The following is a 19,422-nucleotide window of genomic DNA, read 5'->3' on the forward strand; positions in this document are numbered from 1 at the left end:
TCAGTTTGTGAACTTTAATTTGATGGTTATATCCAGAACCAACTTAGTTATTGCTAAGGCGTTTATGAACTGGTTCTGACCAAAACTACAATTCTCAACCAAGACCAATGTGCCAATCTGAGTAGAATAACAAGTTCAAATCCTAGTGGTTACAATAGCAAAATCAAAGAAGAGCTTGCTCTATTCATTGGACATCTTTCCTCCAGCTAAATCTTCAACTGTAAGGTTAAGAGAATCCATGGAACCTTTCTTGAACTCTTCCCCGCGAGCAGCCAGGAAATTCTCCACGCTTCCCGGTTCTCCAAACCAACCAAGATGGTCTGCAATCAAATGTAGATTATCACACCCTTCACATCGTACCACCACAACGCCCTTCTCATATGATTCTCGGCTCGCCGTCTTCATAGATCTCGTCTCACAGACCTTGCAAGTAAAGACAATCATGAAGTCATGCCTCGGGTTTATTTTCAACTGGGACTTGTATTTCACAATCAGTTCTTCAGAGGCCGTTGCAGGGGAGGGAACTTTGGCCAGTTCAGCGGCGGATTGTGAAGAGTTGCAGCCATTGGTTAATGAAGCTGCACTAGCCTCACGGGTTACACAAAATTGCCTCTGAAATAATCCAACATATGCATAATCTCTGCTGAAGAGTGACTTTGATTGCGGAAACTTACCTGCTGAGGTAATTTTCAAAAATGAAAACTGTGAAAAAACTCATTAAATGTTTGATGATACATTGCATGCAGCTAAAACAGATAACAGGCAATCACAGGAACCTCCTGAGATATTTTGTTTGCACCATGATAGATCTTACATCTCAAATTCACTATGTTATACAGTATATACGCAAGTATTAGTGACGCATGGATTTGCGCTTAGCAAGAGAAGAGCGGTCACAATTCACAGATTAAGTGCTTGCATAAGAGATCTGACCACACAGAGATGCAAACACTGTTTAGATTGCAGATGAAAGTACTGGAATACTAACTTAATCCATGCCAACACATCTTAGCCAGGAACAAAATAAAACAAAACTCGAAAACTTAACCCAGTGCTTGCTAAGAAGCCAATGTTTCAATGCCTAGATATGTTCCAAGACAAATAACTTAAATGCGCAATCATGCGGCAGCGAGTACTCATCATCACTAATGTTCCAAAGCCCTAAGTCTCTCAAAAAACCCAATACCAAATCTCTTCCAAAACTATAAACCTCCCTGTTTATACAATCACCTTCTACAAACCTTCTTCTTTCTTTAATTAACTCTTCTACACATCTCTGCTCATCATTTTGACAGATTACCCATGATCATTCATTCAGTTCACGGAATGACATGATTCTCAACTAAATCCATCACTTGTGTTTGGCCACAAACATCAAGGCAAGTAATATCAAAATAGAACTCCTATAGTCCAAAGGTACCATTTTTATTGGCAATCGAGCTTGGAAAACTCTAAAGCCCGAATTTTCAAATTATGTCATATTCTTAACCTTCACAACGAATGACAAACAAAAAATATATTTGTATATCAACAACTATTACTGCTCCTAGAAACTGAAAGAACAAAAACATGATTGTAGGGCAAAATCGGATTGAAAGATTGGGAAAATTACGCAAGGTAAGAAGAAAAAGATGATACCTTGAGACAAAGCAATCCGATGTTTTTGATTATTGCAATAGAGAGATAAAGCGCGTCTCAAACTAAGAAACCTAGAAGCCATTGACGAGACCTGGGTCTTCTCCAGCGACAAGTTGACAGAGATGGAGCTTCTTTTTTCGGTGAAATTAACCCAAAATTTGTGACAAAACCTAAACCCAGAAATCTCAATTTAGTTTGGGACGAACATTTTGCGCTTCGAACCATGGAGCCACAAGTAGACCGACCTTTTTCTCTTTTTTTTCCCTTTTTTTGCTAATTTTCCTTCTTTTTTTTTTTTACTTTTTGTTATTCTACTTTAAAAAAAATATCTTAAAAAATGCTTTTTGGGCACGCACAAATCGAGAAAAAAATATTGAAAATTAAAAACAAAAATAAAAACAAAATAGTTACCGGGTTGAAAGGTGAATGTTGATGGTTCCTTGTATTTCATGCGAAATATATGATTAAAAGACCATGCTTTTGAACAAAAAGTTGGTTGAATAAAGAGATTGGCTTTGGATTGACTTGAGCCAAACGGCCAAACCTATTTTAATCAAGTGTTCCAGAAATGCGCATGGAAGACAAAATTTGTTAAGCTCCTTTATACGATGAGCCACTTTATTTGACCTCTCAATGTGTCCTTTCTTCCATCACTCTCCAATCCAATTCACTATGCCAACAAAATTATTGAGAGTACCTTCCAAACTACGGCAACACAACAAAGTTTGATGGGAAACAATAATCATTTTTTTACTTGATTAATTTTGAGACTTAACATGTTTCATTTTCTTTTATTCACTTAGCTCTCAACAAAATCAAAAGAGTTACCAAAATTTGTACGCATTTTCTAAATATGATACTTGATAAAACATTAAACATCAATGTTTTTAAAGTAATTTTGATGTCTTCCACATATAGAATTATACTTGCACGTGTAAAGTTGATCATACGGAATTTAGCAAACTACGTAGGAAAATATAGCAATATTATTAAGTTAATAAGGGAGTAGACAGACATAGATATAATAGAAGTAGCATTTCAAAGTTGTCCCACAAGTCAGACTCAAAACCTCTCTTCACCAAAGCTAGAAATTAGATACTACACGTCACTTGGCTCCAACAATCTTACTTATATATTAAAGAGAAACTTCTCTTTATTATCGTCTCTTTGTGCTCCTTGAATCAAAGCTAAACGTGAGATTGGCTCCTGAAGGACCCGAGTGCCTTCACCGCACCAGCCCTCAACACAAACTGATGGTAGAAAGCCGCAATGGCTGCACCCGCAAACGGACCCACCCAAAATATCCACTGTTATAATAGAAAAAACGTTAAAAACAAAATCTTGTCTAAAGGTAATATCGAAGAAGAAAAAGTAAAATATTTTATAGTAATATACGAACATGATGGTCCCAAGCTTGGTCCTTGTTGTAGATGATTGCAGCTCCGAGACTTCTTGCAGGGTTAATGCCAGTGCCCGTGATTGGGATTGTAGCTAAGTGAACTATGAACACCGCAAATCCAATTGGTAATGGAGCCAATACCTTCAATTTAAACCATCAGTTTGGTCATGAAAACATAATATGGGAGAGAAAAAAATACATGTCACTATAAATCACGAGACGGATATAACAGTGTAGACCCCAAATATTATTGATATAGACATATAGTTATGTTTGGAGAAGTAGTATATGTACGTGGTTGCGAATAAGGAATTGGGACCACAAAAAAAGGACACATATGATGAAAAAGGTGTGAAAGACAAAATGTTTAGATGGTCGATGTCCTTTTTTGTCGTTTATTATAATCAAGAATCTACGAGCTAGATTCGAAAAATCAAGATAAAAGTTTGTGAAACAAAACAAATACTATAATGTAATAAGCTATTAGACGTGAACCAAATCATAAATCTGATTACCAGAATTACCGATTTAGATCAAACAAAACAAAACAAATCACGAATATCTCACATGCACACTCATGAAAAAATATGATATTTGCAGCCTCTACGTTTGCTCTTCGTCCACTTAATGCATATTTATTCTCCTCTAAGGCCGATAATGCTTTGTACGGCGTTGTTTAATGACAAATAGTACGCCGTATATGACACGGATATTCTACTGTTTCCATTAATTCGGTGAATTTCTAAATTATTTAAAACCATGACTAGTTTCTTTCTTTTTTTTTTGTTTAAAACTAATTACCGTTTCTTTCTTGTGACAATCCTCTTAACTAAATAAGTAAATAATTAAAAGGGAAAAATGAGCTTACGGGGACATGAGAATCACGCGCACTCCTCTTGGGGTCAGTGGCGGAGAAGACGGTGTAGACCAAAACAAATGTACCGACGATCTCGGCGGCAACACCGGTGCCTACGCTGTAACCGTCAGCTAGACCGTTTGCGCCGCCGCCGTAGCGGGTGTAGTAAGCAGACTGGAAGGACTTTACTAAAGCCACACCGCAAATGGCACCGAGGCATTGAGCCACCATGTACATCACTGCTCTCACCAGTGTCACTTTCCGAGCCAAGAACAGCCCAAATGTCACCGCCGGATTTATATGCCCACCTATACCATTATAATAAGTTGAAGCAAGATGTGAGCATAAAAACCAAACTAAACTAGACAAATGAATGATAACTTTGCTCATAAAACAAAACAAGAAAAATATTTCCTAATTAAGATATATTTGGGAAAATAGATTTTAGTATAACAAGAAGGAATTATAAAAAAAAAATTCATCCAAACCGAACTGATTTTTCTTTTCTTTCTAGATTTGGTATACATATCTTAAAACCGAAAAATAGGAAAAAGCTAAATCGAACCAAACTAAACCAAAACCGAACTTTTGTTCTGTTTGTCACACTTCTGATTTCATTTTCCCTATCAAGAATTCAAGATGGCAAAAAAATTCAGATAAAAAAATATGAGTTAATGTGAAGAAATTTGAGACAGCATATATAGGTTATGTTTTGGGATAAATTAAAGAGTGTGTGCTACATTAGGAGCAAAAATCCATTAAAAAAAAAAAGAAAGAGAAAGAGAGAAACCGACCCGAGATTCCGGCAGTGCAGTAGACAAGGATAAAGATCATGCCACCAAAGGCCCAAGCGATGCCGAGGATGCCAACACCTGCACACTGGTCAGGATTGAGGGTTGGATCGGTCTGGCTCTTGTAGCCAATAACAGTCATAACGGTAACATAAAGGAAGAGGAGAGTGGCTATGAACTCAGCGATGAGAGCTCTGTAAAAGGACCACTTCCCAAGCTCAGCTGCGTCGAATAGAGGCTCAGGCGGTGGGTCTTGGTAGTCTTTTCCAGAGAAAGATCTCTTCTCTCCAACCACTTCTTTCGTCATTTGTCTTCTTCTTCTTCACCAAACTTAAGAGTATGTCTCTGTAATCTTGAGTTATATTAAAAACAGAGAGAGATTGAGAGAGAATTGATGTGGTAAGATTGTTAGTAGGTGAAGGATATTTATGGACAGATGTGACGAGGCTTTGGGCTATGTTCTTTTTTTTTTTGGTTGTTGTTAAGTGCTAACTTGTTATGATTATTTTTAACTAGTTTTTTCAATGGTTTTGGAACGATGGCAACGGACGGATCTGATTAATTTTCTGTAGATTAGAATGTTTTATTTCATTTATATATAAATTTTGAATTTTTTTGGTGGAGCGGAAAAACATACATTTGGCTAATGTAGAAAAAAAATACTACACTAATCCACCAAATCTGTCATATCCGCTACAAAAACAATACAGTAGTCCGCAAAAACCAAAGGAAAAGAAAACTAGTCCAATTCGCGTTACTAGTTAATTTAGTATGGTATGGTATCATGTGGGTAACTTTATATCTAAACATACACTTTTATTTCAGGGTATATTACAGAAAGAGACACTCTCTTTTTATGGAAATAGACATTTTGTGACTATTCATAATCACCCAAACCCTAACACACCCAAACGAACAAATTATTTTTACTACAAAATTACAACTTAGGTACTTCTGTTTTTTTTTTTTTAATAAATATTTTCGCTATACCTTTTCATAATTTTTTTCCAGTAGCTACATATCGGCTCAATGGTTTACTAACTAGTCAGATCGAAAAAGATGACCTAAATAGAATACTTCCTCTGTTCAGAATTATTTGATGTTTTAGAAGGTTTTTTTGTTCAGAATTATTTGATGTTTTCACTTTTCAATGCAAAATTTAATGAATTTTTATAGTTTTTGACTTTTTATATTCTGCAGATTGTCTTCTTATTGGCTGAATGATATTTAAATGAATTATAAATAATATTTTTAGTATAGGAAAAATAAAAATTAAATGAATCCTTAAACTGTGTGTAAAAATCTTAAACATCAAATAATTATGAAGTAAAACCTAACAGCCGCTAATGATTTTTTTCCAACGAAATGTGTGAATTAAATGTACAAGATTTGTAACAAAAAAGACCACTCATGTTTAATATTTAGAGTAAAATTCATAAATACATACACTCATTTTATTTGTTTTAGACCTTATAATTTTCTACAAAATAGCGATTTGATATTTTGATGAACAATGTTAAAACCAAAATCTAATGGATGTTTAACGGGATTCTTAATTAGTGGGGTGGTTGAACTTCATGAAGCTACTCATTTATCAAAATCATGGTTCGAAGCCGACATTTTTACAATGAGGGGGAAAAATGTTGTAAGAAAAAGACGTTAGCCAAAGACTAAAGTCATCTAAAGACGTTATCATTGCCCATTTTGAATCAATTAAGATTCAGAGTTCTTGAAAAAATAGGATTGCATACGGATTTTGTTTGAAACGATACTATAATTATTCTGACATTATTATACAATTGGCATGAATTTTTGTTGTTATTTCTCTTAATCAGTGGCGGATCTAGAAAAAAATTAAATTGGAAACATAAATTTATAAACAAAACAAATAGTTAGGGACAAACTTTTTTTACCACTAAATTAAATATATTTAATTGAATTTATTTAAACATTTTAAAAAAATAAAAAAAGTAAGGAACACTTGACTCCGCTACTCATATACTACCTCCCTCCGCCCCTGCTCTTAATTATATTTGCAGTTAATGTATTTTTTCCAAAACACTAATTGAAAGAATAACCTACCGAAAGTGTTTAGGCACTGGGCAGGGACCAAATTTATAGGTAAAATAATTTGTGATGAGACATAAGTTTGAGATAACAAACTCATAATAGATCAATTTGTACAGCCGGCAAACTATATATGAATCAAGAAATATGAGAGGCCACAAAAAATTACTATTAATGACCACTTTAGAGTTATCAAATTACAAATATAAGTTATTTATTGACAGTTGCGCAACAAAGGTAAATAGTACCAAACTCTAAATAATACTGAAGCCTCCAATTAGCTGTCTCCAAAAAAAAAAAGTTGTGTGCTCTCTATAAATAGGTGGACCATATATTTGCGAGCTTCATGCCGACTTTTAAGTTGATATATAAAGATAAAAAAGAGCTTCTAGAATCTTGAAATTTTTGTGCTAACTCTTTTTTCTTCTTAACACCATTTAGGTGCTTATTCAAATTACTTTGCCCTCTAATTTCCATTTCTATCTTGATCACAATTAAGATAGAAAGAAAAATATATTAGGCCTCACATAACATCAAATACTCGATAACTCGTCTTATTGATAGGGATCAAATTTTATGTACTGTATTTTTATGTTGATCATCTTTGTAGAGATAGCATAAGCTTCAGTTAGAGACTTGTGCGATTATATAAAAAATTTGATATGAAAAAAATGGTGGTTAATAACAAAGAAATGTACATGTTCAAACTAGACAGGACGGCGCAGTGGGGGTAAGGTGGGTTGTTCTCATTCACCGACCCAACTTGACTTTGCAGCTTTGCCATGTTTTTTTTGTTGTTCGTTCTAAAGTTTGTGTTTTATTTGTCTTCCTGCCAACAAATTTCTAGGTTTAAGGTGTCATGTTAGTCATTTTCTTTTTCCTATATCAATCTTTGAGCTACTATAGCTTTGACTTTCTTAATAGTGATCTTCTGTAGTTTTGCCGTCCACTTGCGAATAGGCTCGTGAGCACCACAACTAATAACTTAGTTCTTTTGTTTATTTATTTTGGCCTGTTTTAACCAATATTTGATCCTAAACTATCAGTGTGGTAGTCTAAATTATAATCTTTTACTAGATAGTATATTTGAAAGGATTCTCGTGAATGCCAAGTTGCCCACTATATCACACTTTTTGATCATGTAAGAAAAAAATACAATTCTTTCAAACAACTCTCTCTCCCTTTATTGTAATATAGACTACTCAAATAACCTGTTCGTAAAAGAAACTCTCCCTCTCAGAATCTCATTTGTAGCCATAGCGTTGAATCCAAAAAAAAAATTGTCAGTCACCTTTTTCTATTGGCGGGGCCCTACCTAGAGAACCATATTGCACATCAACTGATCTTCATGGAGAGGAGCGAACTCCCATAAACAAGGGAAAACATTAAGTGGGCCGATACTGGGTTTAGTAGTAATACCTAACCCATTTGAAAACAACCAAGAGAAAAGTTTTAGGTCCATGAAAACACACGAAATCGTGTTGAAATCTGTTGCAAAGTTCTCGAGGAACCTGAGTTGGATGGTGTTGATCGAACTGAATAAAAATCTTAACCAAAAACCTCAGTTCCATTTTTATTTTCAAAATTTCTTATTTCGACATGCCACAAACTATTTAGATTCAATGCCACATTTTACCAATAAACGTTGTGACTTAAACATGCAACATTCACCGAGAATCAAAATATGCTTAAATCAAAACACGAATAACATCTTTCAAATACTCGCAAACCATTGTTTTCATAAAACCAAAATAGATAAACTAACTTGCCGATTCGGTAATTAAAATCAAATAATTTAAACTCAAAAGATAATATAAAGTAAGCGGTTGATAACAGATAAGATATATGTCTACTATAAGTCTTTAAACATACATGTAATGTGTTAGGCCAAGATCCAACTCGGCCATTGAACATACCCAGTAAAAGACCCTCAGAGAAAACAACGAATAAAAATTAAAAGAAAGAAAATGAAAATAATTAAAAGACAAAGGAAAAAATAATGTTTGGTAAAATCATTAAAATTGTGAATGAAGGAAGATATGTTGTCCAATCGAGTTGGTTATTTGTGCATCGGCGAATACAAAAGTATTCATTATTTTGTCCACTACTTATCAGACGAGTCTACTTAAGTCCTCTATATGGTTTGGAATAACAAAATATGAGGACAAATCCAAAATTCATTTTCTCATTGTTGTGTTAATGCTCAGCAAATTAGTTATTCTGAAAAGATATTTTCAATAGTTATGAAAGGTGGGTAGATTAAGAAACACTCCAACTAATTAAACTGGCATCATAGATGGATGAATTTACATAAAATTAAGAAAGAATTAAAAATATAGGACAAAAAAACACTACTATTGTCCCCTTAATACTTATATAAAATAATGTCCCCCTAAAACTTCTACAAATATTTTAACATCTTCTACCTTTTTAATTCAAATTTAATAATAAAAATTAAATTCTTAAAAAGTAAAAAAAAAAAAATTACTCTTACATTTTTTGTTGTAGAAGCCGCCTCCTATCACCATCATCTCCTTCATCGTGAAAAAAAAAGTTCAGGGAAACAAATCTTCTTTTCTGTTTGCCGGAACTTCTTCTCTATCTCCGGTAAGTTCCGGCGAACCGCCATCCTCCTCTTCTCTTGTCTGCTTCCTCCTTATTTGCAATTTCGTTTCAATAGATTGTGATGTTAGGGTTTGTTTAATCCCAAATCGATTTGGGTTTTCTGTGTGTAGGGATAGTGATTTTCGGGCTTAGGGAACTCCATCGCTGCTGTCTCATCTGATAATCTGAAGGTAATGTGTTCATTGACAGTGTTCTATTGCTCATAAATTGCAGAATCTAATTTTCAAAATTGTATAAAATTGGTTTTCTTCTTCTCTTTGTTAGCTTCCCATGATTTGTTGTGAATCAATTTCGACTTTTACATGAGAGATGTTGTAGTTGTGGAATCCTTGAACTGAATACTTTTTATTTTCTCTGCTGCATGCAATAGCTTCTAAGGCGAGTGCTGTGTGGACAGATTGTCAATCTCTCTCTCGCTGGAATATTTTTTTAAACCTCTTTTCAGGTACTTGTTCCTTCTTTTTGTGAATATATCTTTGATGGTGCTCTGCTTCTCTAAACCGTGTACTCTTTGAGAAAGTTTTTCTATGCTTTCGTTGATATGTTTGGTTTAGGTGATTTCTCTCTTCTTTCAAAGGCTCTTTATTTGCATTTGATTTCTGATTAATTTGAGGAGTCATGTGTTGGGTTGCTCGAGCTTCGTTGAGTCTTGGGTTTCTCAAATAAGACTTTCTCTTAACTTATGTGTTCAATTACGGTTATAATCCAAGTCAAAGATGTGTTCTTTTGTTGTTTTGGGTAGTGAAAATTTAGTGAGAAAGGAGTAATGAAATGCCAGTTTTTGCTTATCTTTTGGCAATTTGGGATCGAAATTCTGCAAGCGAGTGTTTTGTTTTCTCTGTTTGGGATTTGGTAGGAAGTTGGGTTTTGGAGAAAATTCTGAATCTAGTCTTGATTTTGTGATTTATGGTTCTCAGTTTGGGATTTGGTAGGAAGTTGGGTTTTCTAGATGCTTGTTGATTCTAAACTATAACATAGGTTATATAATTTACGATCAAAACAACTAAAAAGGAACTTTTTGTATCTTTCTTCTATATAATTTACTACACGGTTCTTTCTTTCTTTCTTTCTTTCTTCACCGGTCTTCCACAACTTGTAATGTCATTTTTGTCTCAGGAAACTGTCTCTGAAGATACTCAGGTTTTTTCTTTTCTCTTCTACTCCGTTTTGTACTTATGTATCAGCGTTATGTAAACTACACTATATAACCTTGGAATAATATACTTACTATGTTGACTGCTAGTTAGTTTCTATGATCACAAAGGGAAGTTATGTATGGAACCAGAAACTAAGTTGAAGTAATGGTTTGACGGGCATAATTATGAAAAAATTAAAGGAATCATGTTTTTTTCTTTTTCATATGACCAACATGTGAACACATGATTGTTTGGATAAATGGATCTTTCTTACAAACCAAAATCGAATAGAAGGTGAAGCAGCCTATTATTTAAGAATCACTCATAAACGTGTAGTTACATAGTTTTTTTTTTTTACAGTTACATAGTTTTTTTGGATAATATTCTTCTTTCAAGTGCAGTTACATAGTTTTTTTTTTTTGTTTCCTTGTCCATGGAATTTCGTGGTTTGGGTTTGTCTGTCACTGATCTCTGATTGTATAGAGATCGATCACTTTGCCTTTCATTCTGTGAAATAATCTTTTCTGTTTAGGAAACTGATTTTCGTGTTTGTGCAACCTGTCTTATCTCTTTTATATTCTCTGTTCTGACTCTTCTTTGATCTTTTACATTACCTTTTTTTATCATTGTCTTTGATTGCTACTCATTAATCTCGTTTATGTGATGTACTCATTAATCTCGTTCAGTTGAATGTGAAGCCCTATGGGATCCAATATGCTCAGGTGAAACAGGGAAGTAATAAAACTCAATGTGATTATGGAGTGTATGCTTTGAAATACATTGAGTGTCACGCACGCGGGCAGGACTTGTCTTTGATGCATGATGACAACATTAACACTGCTCGTATGAAGATAGCATGTGATCTTTTTGATGCTGCAAACGATCCTGTCTTCATTGACCGAATGTCTAGGTATGAAACTACTTGCTTGATTTGTTTTTTTGTTTTTGTTTAACCTCTTTGTGGAATTCCTAAGTATAACAGTTGTTTCGCTTCTTATATGACCTAGGTATGAACCTATCAGCTGGGAAACGGAGGAGATTGACCTTGATCCAGATCTCTGAGAAACTACTTCGTATTATTTATTTATTTTTCGTTAACTTATTTTATGATGTACGACATTTTTATATAACTTTTTACATGTTTTCTGCTATATCTATGACATTAGTTTGATAAATGAGGAACGTTAATGGAATTGAAAATGCAGCAAAATAGAAAATCAACATTTTTAACTCCTTAACTAGGTAGATAACTGATTTGAACATGCTGATCGACGATACCATAGTCCTCGTGCACCATCATTTTTAACTCCTCAAAACTTGTACTTGATTCCAGAGTTATCAATCTTCCTCCTTTCTCTTCATCGACATTAAAATCCCACTCTCTCTTCAAACCAAAAGTCCATAATCCACATGTTACGTAGGTTTGTAACATATTTTAAGGTAGTTGGTACGAAAAAAGAAGGAGAAAACGTAAAAGTTATGAAGAAAACGTGAAAGTTTGTAGGTTGAAGGAGGAGAAAAAACGTTAAATTGAGGAGGAGAAGAAAAAAATGGCGACAGAATTCTCTAAATTGAAAAAAAAATATTTAAAAAATTAATTAGGAAATTAAATATTATGAAAAGGAAAGTAATATATTCTCTAGATCTGCTCCTAGATTTTCGGAAATTCATTTAACTGAATTGTAGAATATGTATTCTATAATTGTAGAATAAAGGGTGTCCGTAGAAATGAGATTCTACTAAGTTTGTAGAACAAAGAGTTTCCGTAGAAACCTAATTCTACTAAGATGTAGAACAAAGAGTGAACTATAGAAATATAATTCTACTAAATTGTAGAACAATGATAAATTTATAGAATACGGTTTCACAGCTTTGTAGAACATAGAAGAAATGTAGAAAACTAATTCTATATTTTTAGTAGAAAACTAATGAAATAGTAGAAAGCCTATTCTATAATTTATAGATTTATAGAATGCACTTTCTACTAATTCGAAAAATATTTGTAAAACACATGTTTAAATTTTTTTAAAAAATATATTATATTTCAGAAAGTATTCGCAATTTCCCTTTTGATTTTTCCAAAATTTTTTAGACTGCAAAACTATTTTTTTTTAATTTTCGAAATCTTATAAACAGGTATTTATGTCCAAAAGTGGCCAAATTTAAAAAAAGTCTTAAGGAGACAATAGTACAGATTTTTTGTCCTATAAATATAATTGCCCCTAAAATTAAGCTAGTCTGTGAATTCATTGACGTTCTAAAATGATATTGGTTGTTAGTTGTTACTCTATCTCTCATCTCCATTTAATTTACGTTATTGCGTATGTCATATCTAGCACTGATTTAAACGCAACACTAACTTAACTTAACCTTAAAACCTTTAAGAATAAAGGAAAAAAACAAACAAAACCATAATCTATTCTGTTACTCTATATATAATAAACATGTATTTTAGCTTGTTGGCAAGAAAAAACCCCATGTATTAGCTTTGTATAATCAATTGTAGTTTCAGGGTGAAGAAACCATCTAATAATTAACAATTTATAACATTGGATTTGAACAAAAACAAAAAATAAAACTTTAGCTAAAAAAAATCAACTACAAAAAGAATCCTCACGATAAAAATACAAAGAATTGAAAGAAGAAAAGAAGGAGAGGAAGATTTAATGTAAAACTCAACACCTAACTTTTCTCTAATGTTCTTCAAAATCTTCTGCTCTTCCCCAACTTACTTTTCCTATGTTTCAAGAGTTTTGCCCATTCACACTACAAATACAAAATACAAATCACAATCAATTCTCATCTAACTTTTGAATCCTCCACCAAATTGATTGCTCCTCTTCATTCATCTCTTCTAAAGCTAACACTTTTTTTTCTGCTCACTGACTCTTTCCTACTCCTCACAACTCTAATCACTTCAACACTTGAAAACTGAATCTCATTGGTTTTAGTCTACACCAATGTAGGCATTGTTCGGAATCAGATCATTCTCTTCGTTTGTGTAGCTTCCATCGCTGCATCTCTTGTTTCTCATTTCAGCCACCTTCTTGTGGGAGTTTGAGTGAAGAGCTGGAGTGAATGTTGGGCTAGCAGCTGGACGGTACTCAGGGAAAAGCCTTCCCGATTTGTAACGTACGCCGCAAGCATTGCAAAGCGTCTTTGGGCCCATAGGCCCAAGCCTCCACTGTGGGGTCTTTGTAACCTCACAATGCATACATTTCCTAACAAGATTCTGCTCCGAAGAATACGAAATATCAACGTTGCTGTTTCCATTCACTTCAAGATCAATCCCGGAGGAAGAAGAGGAAGAAGTAACCTTGGTCTTCTTCTTCTTCTTCTTGGTGATCATCTTGCTGTGGTCAGAGAGAAACTGCTTTGGTATTCTAATGATGAGGCGTGAATCCGCACCGCAAACATTATTGTCTCTGATGACTCTGTCTTTCTCGTGGACCGGTGGACGAGAGCGTTTTGTGCGTGGACGGCCATGTTTTCCGGGGAGAACAAGGGAGGTTGTGTTGGTGGTTTGGGACGATGATGAGCTGCTTTCGAGAACCGACACTGGACTTGAGCTCCTGAATTGGCTATTATGAGAAGACGATGAATCCGTGTTTGTTGAAAACGAATCTTCCTTCTTCTCAACCAATGATGATTCCTCTACAAAGCTTGGTGGCCTCTCCACCTTAACAATATCTTCAAACTGTAAATTTCACACAAACAAAAGTTTAAACATTGTTAGACAAATTATGTACAATTAAGCGCAAGAACTGTGATTGGTAAAATCATGTGTATTCAGGTAACACAGGCAAAAACAGAACAAGGACATACACTATATGCTAGACAAATAATAGCGGGAAAAAGGTAAAAAAAAAATAAAAATATACAAAACAAAATATAAAGGAAAAAGGCGTAAGTTAGTGCAAGAAACTGACCGGAACATAGAGCTCAGTAGAAGAGTCAGAGTTGGTGTTGGAAGAGAAGAGAGGATCAGAAGCGGTGGGCCACGTGTCGTGATGAGTGGTCCAGATGTTAGGGAAAGAGTCGGAGTCACCGATGTCGAAACCGACATCAATATCACCACCGGGAAAATCAATCAGATCGTCCATGTTGTCAAAGAAGTTGCCACAATCAAGATCCTCCGGGAAGCTTTGTCCAATCATCTTCTTTTCACAAATTTTTTTGTAATTAGCTGGAGAGAAACCACAAAAAATAATAATAACAATAATGAGAAATGAGAGATGGGTGTAATGAAATCTTGATATATAGAGGAAAATGAGAAGTGTTTGAACAGAAGAAGTTTCTCAAAAGTTTTTCAAAATTTGAACCAAGTTTTGGAACCACCTTAAAAAATCAAATTTTGAAAATGAACATGCTTTGGCCCACCTTTCTTGATTTTTTTTTTTTTTTTTTTGAGTTAACAGAAAAAATGAGGACCATTCTAATCAAAAATTCAATTGCAGTAGACCAGTGGCTCTAAAAGTCAAAAAGTCACCGTTAATTAAGCATTCTTGATTATCTATCTATCTTTCTAGAATTCTTGTGTGAAACACACAATAAAAAGAAACAACTTTTCAAATTTCTCAGTAACCAAAACAGAGTGCTAAGGAAAGCCAAATCAGAAAAATTTCATCCACCGACACCTCATTTACTCTGCAAAACCCCAATTGTGAACCACCAAAGATTCCTAAATTCCAATTCAAAGCCAAGAATTCCCAAGAAAAGCAAAAGCAAAATCAAGAATGGGAGTGAAAACAGAGCCAGAGAGGGGAATTCGAACCTCTGTTCGTAGTGCTGTGCAGATCGTATGAGAGAGAGAGAGGAGAGAATCAAATTTGAGAATATAGGAAGGAGAGAGAGAGAGAGAGAGAGAGAGAGAAAGAGATTGCTTAGAAAGGAAAAAAGGAGTAAGGAGTGGGGAGAAGTGAAGAGTGATTGATTGGGAAAATGGGTGAGTAATGGAGAGCAATAGCTTCTCTTATTATTATAAAGAGTTAGGTGTGAGAAACACTTCTCCTCTCTCTCTCTTCTTCTCTTATGCTCTGCTAGCTGTATTTTACCATTCCTTACCCTGTCTTCATGTGGAAGTCTCTTTCCTTCTCTCTCTCTAAATATTTCTCAAAACATTTAAGAAATATAAAAATATCATAATCTCACCTTCCTCATGTGGGTTCCATTTCTCATTGAGACTTTACCAAAGATGATTTATTCACAAACCTTGCTTAGCTGTTCAAAAGTTGTTTTTGTTTTGAAAAGCAATGGGTTTAAGTAAAAACTTATTAAACAAAAAATGGTTTAAATCAAACTTACACCTTCTCGTCAATATTTTTATGTTCTCAACCAAAATTATTGAGACGCAAGATAATATACCTGCTATTTACAGGTTCGAAATTGTCATCAAAAAATAAATAAATAAATTGTCATTTAAGTAAAGGTTGACGTAATTAGAAGATACATGAAGTGAATATATAGATTTTTTATTTTTTAGATGAAAAAAAAAGTTATGAAATTATAACGCGCATAATTCCAGTCATGGTTTTGCTATACATAAGAAAAGTCAATGAGATAATGGGAAGGTGAAATGGCACGAATGAATTATACGACCTTAACGCGTACATGTAATTCCAAATTTATTTTATATTAGAAATTTTTTATCTGTTTATTATTTTCTTCCCATTGTTTATGCCACAAACTACGTGTTGCAAAGTAAAAGTAGAGACTTTTTCTACATACGTATTACATTTTTCTTAACGGGGTCAAAATACATAAAACTAGTCTATTTCTTATAGGCTTTAGGAAACCTTGCTCAGCTTTAATTCTTTCTTTTGTTTACCACAAAAACAAATATCTATGATTTTTATCAAAGTGTCTAGTAGATCATCAGGATTACAGTAAAATATTTTCCTAAAATATACGTTGCATTCCTTTTCTTTGACATCTAATTAATTACTTCATCGCGTTATAATATTTACAATCCATCAACAAGATTTCTTTCTGAATTTAAAACCAAAAAATATATATATTCATGAGTTTGCCTTCGATATTTTTTGTTTTGTTTTTTGTTTATGTCGCAAAGATATAGTATATCTTTATATCTGGATCCCTCAAATGTTTCCTAATTTAATTAACTTAATAACTAATTAAAGCATATCAATTGAAAATTTAGAAAATTTAATCATTTTTCTTGTTAAGATATCTTGAAAATCAATCAACTGATGATAAAAAGGCATTTCATTAATCATTTTCATCTGGTAGATATCATCATAAGAATTTGTTTCTAAGTTTCTAGTCTTACTGAACAATGATGATAACAGATTATATAAATAAACGGATAAAATTAGTAGGTTAGCCACAAAAAAAACTTAATAATACACTGTGGAGAACACTGTACGCAGTCACCATATATCGAAGACACAATGAATTCAAAGCCAAGAACTCCACATTATTAGACATATATTTCCAATGAGATTTTCTTTGAGATTATCTTCTATATCACCAAGCTAACTTAAACCATACTCTTAGTTTCCTTACTTCAAGCACACTCTTCCCTAAAGAAGTTTTTTTTTGTTTCGGAAAAAATGTTTAATAAAACAACATGATCTACCAATTTAACTTAATGCTGATTTTCTAAGGCTCTACTTTTCCACTTTCTTTCTTTTTATTTTTTCCATCTTTTTCATTTTTTTTTTGCAGTAACTAACTTGGACATCACTCCATAGACGATCACTTTCTTCTAAAAGACTTCTCTCCATTACTCTCCAAATGACAAAAGCTATATGAAAGTGTTGATCTTTATATGTATATATATATATATGTAATTATAATCATATAAAGACATGTACGATTATATAAAATATATATATATATATATACATCGCATCTCGTCAATGGTTGTGGGTTGAGATCACTTAATGCATTATATGAAAATACTACGCTTTTATTTCTTTGAATTTGTTAACGTATATTGCTATCAAAATATTTGAACCTCAGCCTATGGTTGGGACCAAAATGTTCGTATAACTTCCGGCATAAAAAGAAAAGGCCTTCTCTTATGTATCAATCGATTATTAATCTTAAATTGATTAAGACATCTCAACAAATATTGATTAAAACGAGTAGAATTGTTAACAAAAACGCTAGCCTCTCAAACCAAATAAGTTGTAGTTCCAATAAAATAACTCTAACGCATGCATCATATCAGGTAAACGGTTTACGAAACGCCATATATGAGTGTGGTAAGACTTTTGCATGAATCCGGAATATCTATATATATATCATATAAAAATAGAAATATTTCTAATCCAAATTTATTAAAAATACAGAATCTTAACTTGATACTAGCATATAATTAATTACACACTTTGTATCAGAAAAGGCTAAACTCCTCAAAAGATTTCTTTCTATGATCTCAATAAGTACATGACTAAATAAAGTTACACATAGATGTGTCCATATCAAACACACACATGACACATACAGTATATTATTTATAAAAAAAATTGCAGCTTCCATCACAAGAGTAATACAAATCCGTGACACATGATCTAACATAAGAATTTATAGTAAAAAAACAGCGGGATAAGAAATGTTGGAGGAGTAGGGGATAGTAATTAAACATTTTTTGTACGGTTGACCGTAGACGATAACGTATAATATACGAAATAAGTGAAACCGTATACGTATCTAGTCGGTGGAGGAGGAATAGCATGTGCACACAGAGAACAGGTGAAGGCGCGGGTGACTTGCGAGCACGTAAGAGCCCATGTTTTCGTTAGGACCCACTTTTTGTCTAAAATACGTGAGAAGATACGATTGGGATTGTCCCCACGCTCATTATAAATACATTTTTGTTTAATTAGTCGTGTATTTTATATTAAGGGAAGAAGATTAGAAGCGCCAATTTGAAAGAGAAAAAACAAATTATAGAATCATTGAGCAAATCACGTGGTTTTGCCTCGGGATCGGTTCTCTCTTCCCTGAAATATATGAATATTTCTTAACTCAAAACGAATAGGCATAAGACACGTGGCCAACAATCTCCACGTTAGATCATGTGACGGTGTGGGTCCTAGTAGTGTGCGAAACTCTTACTAACTAGTAGCTAGCTCTACGGGGAAAGGACTCACTCAAGCGTACGAATCTCTCTTCTTCTTCAAACTCTCAACAAGGTCCTAGGATCAACGGATCAATTCAATTATTCAACTATACTCTATAATCACCCCACATGCACTGCCTTTTTTTCTTTGGAATACACAATTTCTTTATCCGGTTTTTGCATTATTATATTTTTAAACTGATGTGATTTGGACAATTCATGAACCTCTGAAATTTTTTGTTATAAAGCAGTTTGTCAGCAATTCTTCACATGCTATTTGAACTAAAGACACCAAAAGTATTTATATTTTTATATGAAAAAAAAAATGTAGTTAGTTGGGCTAGCTAGCGACCTTCTCTACTTGGGTTTTATACTAGCATCAAAAAAGATAAGAGTTTGCCAAAAAACGAGTATTTAAGTTTGTGAAAATCATACTCGATAAAAATATGGATTTGGATACGTACGAGCGGATTCACCGTTATATGTGGTTTCAGTTTTTTTTTTTTTTTTTTTTTTTGTCGACATATGTGGGTTTCAGTTGTAAAATTCAGTAAATTGTATAAATATTATCTTCTTTTATGGTGACAATGCAAATACTAAAACATGAATGAACATGTCACTAGGAACAGTCTAAAAAGCACACAGTCAACTATCATTGATGCATGTTCACCATTCCCTTGTAAACGGATTTAGTTTTAGAAACCGACTTCGAAAAAACTTTATGGATAATGCAAAACAGTGCGGATAATGCAAGACTCATGATAGAAATGTGGTTAATAAAGGGATGAAATCCTCCCCGAGACTTAAATCACACTGTCCAC

General features: G+C 33.6%; 3 protein-coding genes across 4 annotated transcripts; all 3 read right to left on the bottom strand.

Annotated features, from left to right (window-relative positions):
• Nucleotides 1–7: 7 nt before the first annotated feature.
• LOC18020728 lies at nucleotides 8–1,872 on the bottom strand. Of its 2 annotated transcripts, none has more exons than XM_024157740.1 (2): nucleotides 1,639–1,872; nucleotides 8–674 (listed from the first exon to the last, which is right to left on the bottom strand). In XM_024157740.1, exons 1-2 carry the CDS (start codon nucleotides 1,718–1,720, stop codon nucleotides 181–183), a joined length of 576 nt encoding a protein of 191 aa, XP_024013508.1. In that variant the 5' UTR covers nucleotides 1,721–1,872; the 3' UTR covers nucleotides 8–180. The 2 variants fall into 2 exon arrangements, with proteins under 2 accessions (XP_024013508.1, XP_006403530.1); XM_006403467.2 differs by having other exon boundaries at nucleotides 8–677.
• A 734-nt stretch (nucleotides 1,873–2,606) lies between these two features.
• LOC18021188 (probable aquaporin PIP2-5) lies at nucleotides 2,607–5,082 on the bottom strand. Its single transcript, XM_006403468.2, has 4 exons — nucleotides 4,688–5,082; nucleotides 3,906–4,201; nucleotides 3,038–3,178; nucleotides 2,607–2,945 (listed from the first exon to the last, which is right to left on the bottom strand). Exons 1-4 carry the CDS (start codon nucleotides 4,989–4,991, stop codon nucleotides 2,826–2,828), a joined length of 861 nt encoding a protein of 286 aa, XP_006403531.1. The 5' UTR covers nucleotides 4,992–5,082; the 3' UTR covers nucleotides 2,607–2,825.
• Nucleotides 5,083–13,039: 7,957 nt separating this feature from the next.
• On the bottom strand, nucleotides 13,040–15,515 carry LOC18021190 (GATA transcription factor 8). Its single transcript, XM_006403470.2, has 3 exons — nucleotides 15,287–15,515; nucleotides 14,442–14,698; nucleotides 13,040–14,209 (listed from the first exon to the last, which is right to left on the bottom strand). Exons 2-3 carry the CDS (start codon nucleotides 14,667–14,669, stop codon nucleotides 13,460–13,462), a joined length of 978 nt encoding a protein of 325 aa, XP_006403533.1. The 5' UTR covers nucleotides 14,670–14,698; nucleotides 15,287–15,515; the 3' UTR covers nucleotides 13,040–13,459.
• Between the last annotated feature and the right edge of the window lie 3,907 nt (nucleotides 15,516–19,422).

This window comes from Eutrema salsugineum, unplaced genomic scaffold (genome assembly GCF_000478725.1).
Source record: "Eutrema salsugineum unplaced genomic scaffold, Eutsalg1_0 scaffold_16, whole genome shotgun sequence".
NCBI classification, from domain to species: Eukaryota; Viridiplantae; Streptophyta; class Magnoliopsida; order Brassicales; family Brassicaceae; genus Eutrema; species Eutrema salsugineum.

Coding starts and splice junctions, on each gene's coding strand:
- LOC18021190 (XM_006403470.2), bottom strand. CDS start 14,669: ATGATTGGACAAAGCTTCCCGGAGGATCTTGATTGTGGCAACTTCTTT. Junction 14,210..14,441: donor CTACTGAGCTCTATGTTCCG/GTCAGTTTCTTG, acceptor TGAAATTTACAG/TTTGAAGATATTGTTAAGGT.
- LOC18021188 (XM_006403468.2), bottom strand. CDS start 4,991: ATGACGAAAGAAGTGGTTGGAGAGAAGAGATCTTTCTCTGGAAAAGAC. Junction 4,202..4,687: donor CTGCACTGCCGGAATCTCGG/GTCGGTTTCTCT, acceptor ATAATGGTATAG/GTGGGCATATAAATCCGGCG. Junction 3,179..3,905: donor CGCGTGATTCTCATGTCCCC/GTAAGCTCATTT, acceptor TTTAAATTGAAG/GTATTGGCTCCATTACCAAT.
- LOC18020728 (XM_006403467.2), bottom strand. CDS start 1,720: ATGGCTTCTAGGTTTCTTAGTTTGAGACGCGCTTTATCTCTCTATTGC. Junction 678..1,638: donor TCGGATTGCTTTGTCTCAAG/GTATCATCTTTT, acceptor AAATTACCTCAG/CAGGTAAGTTTCCGCAATCA.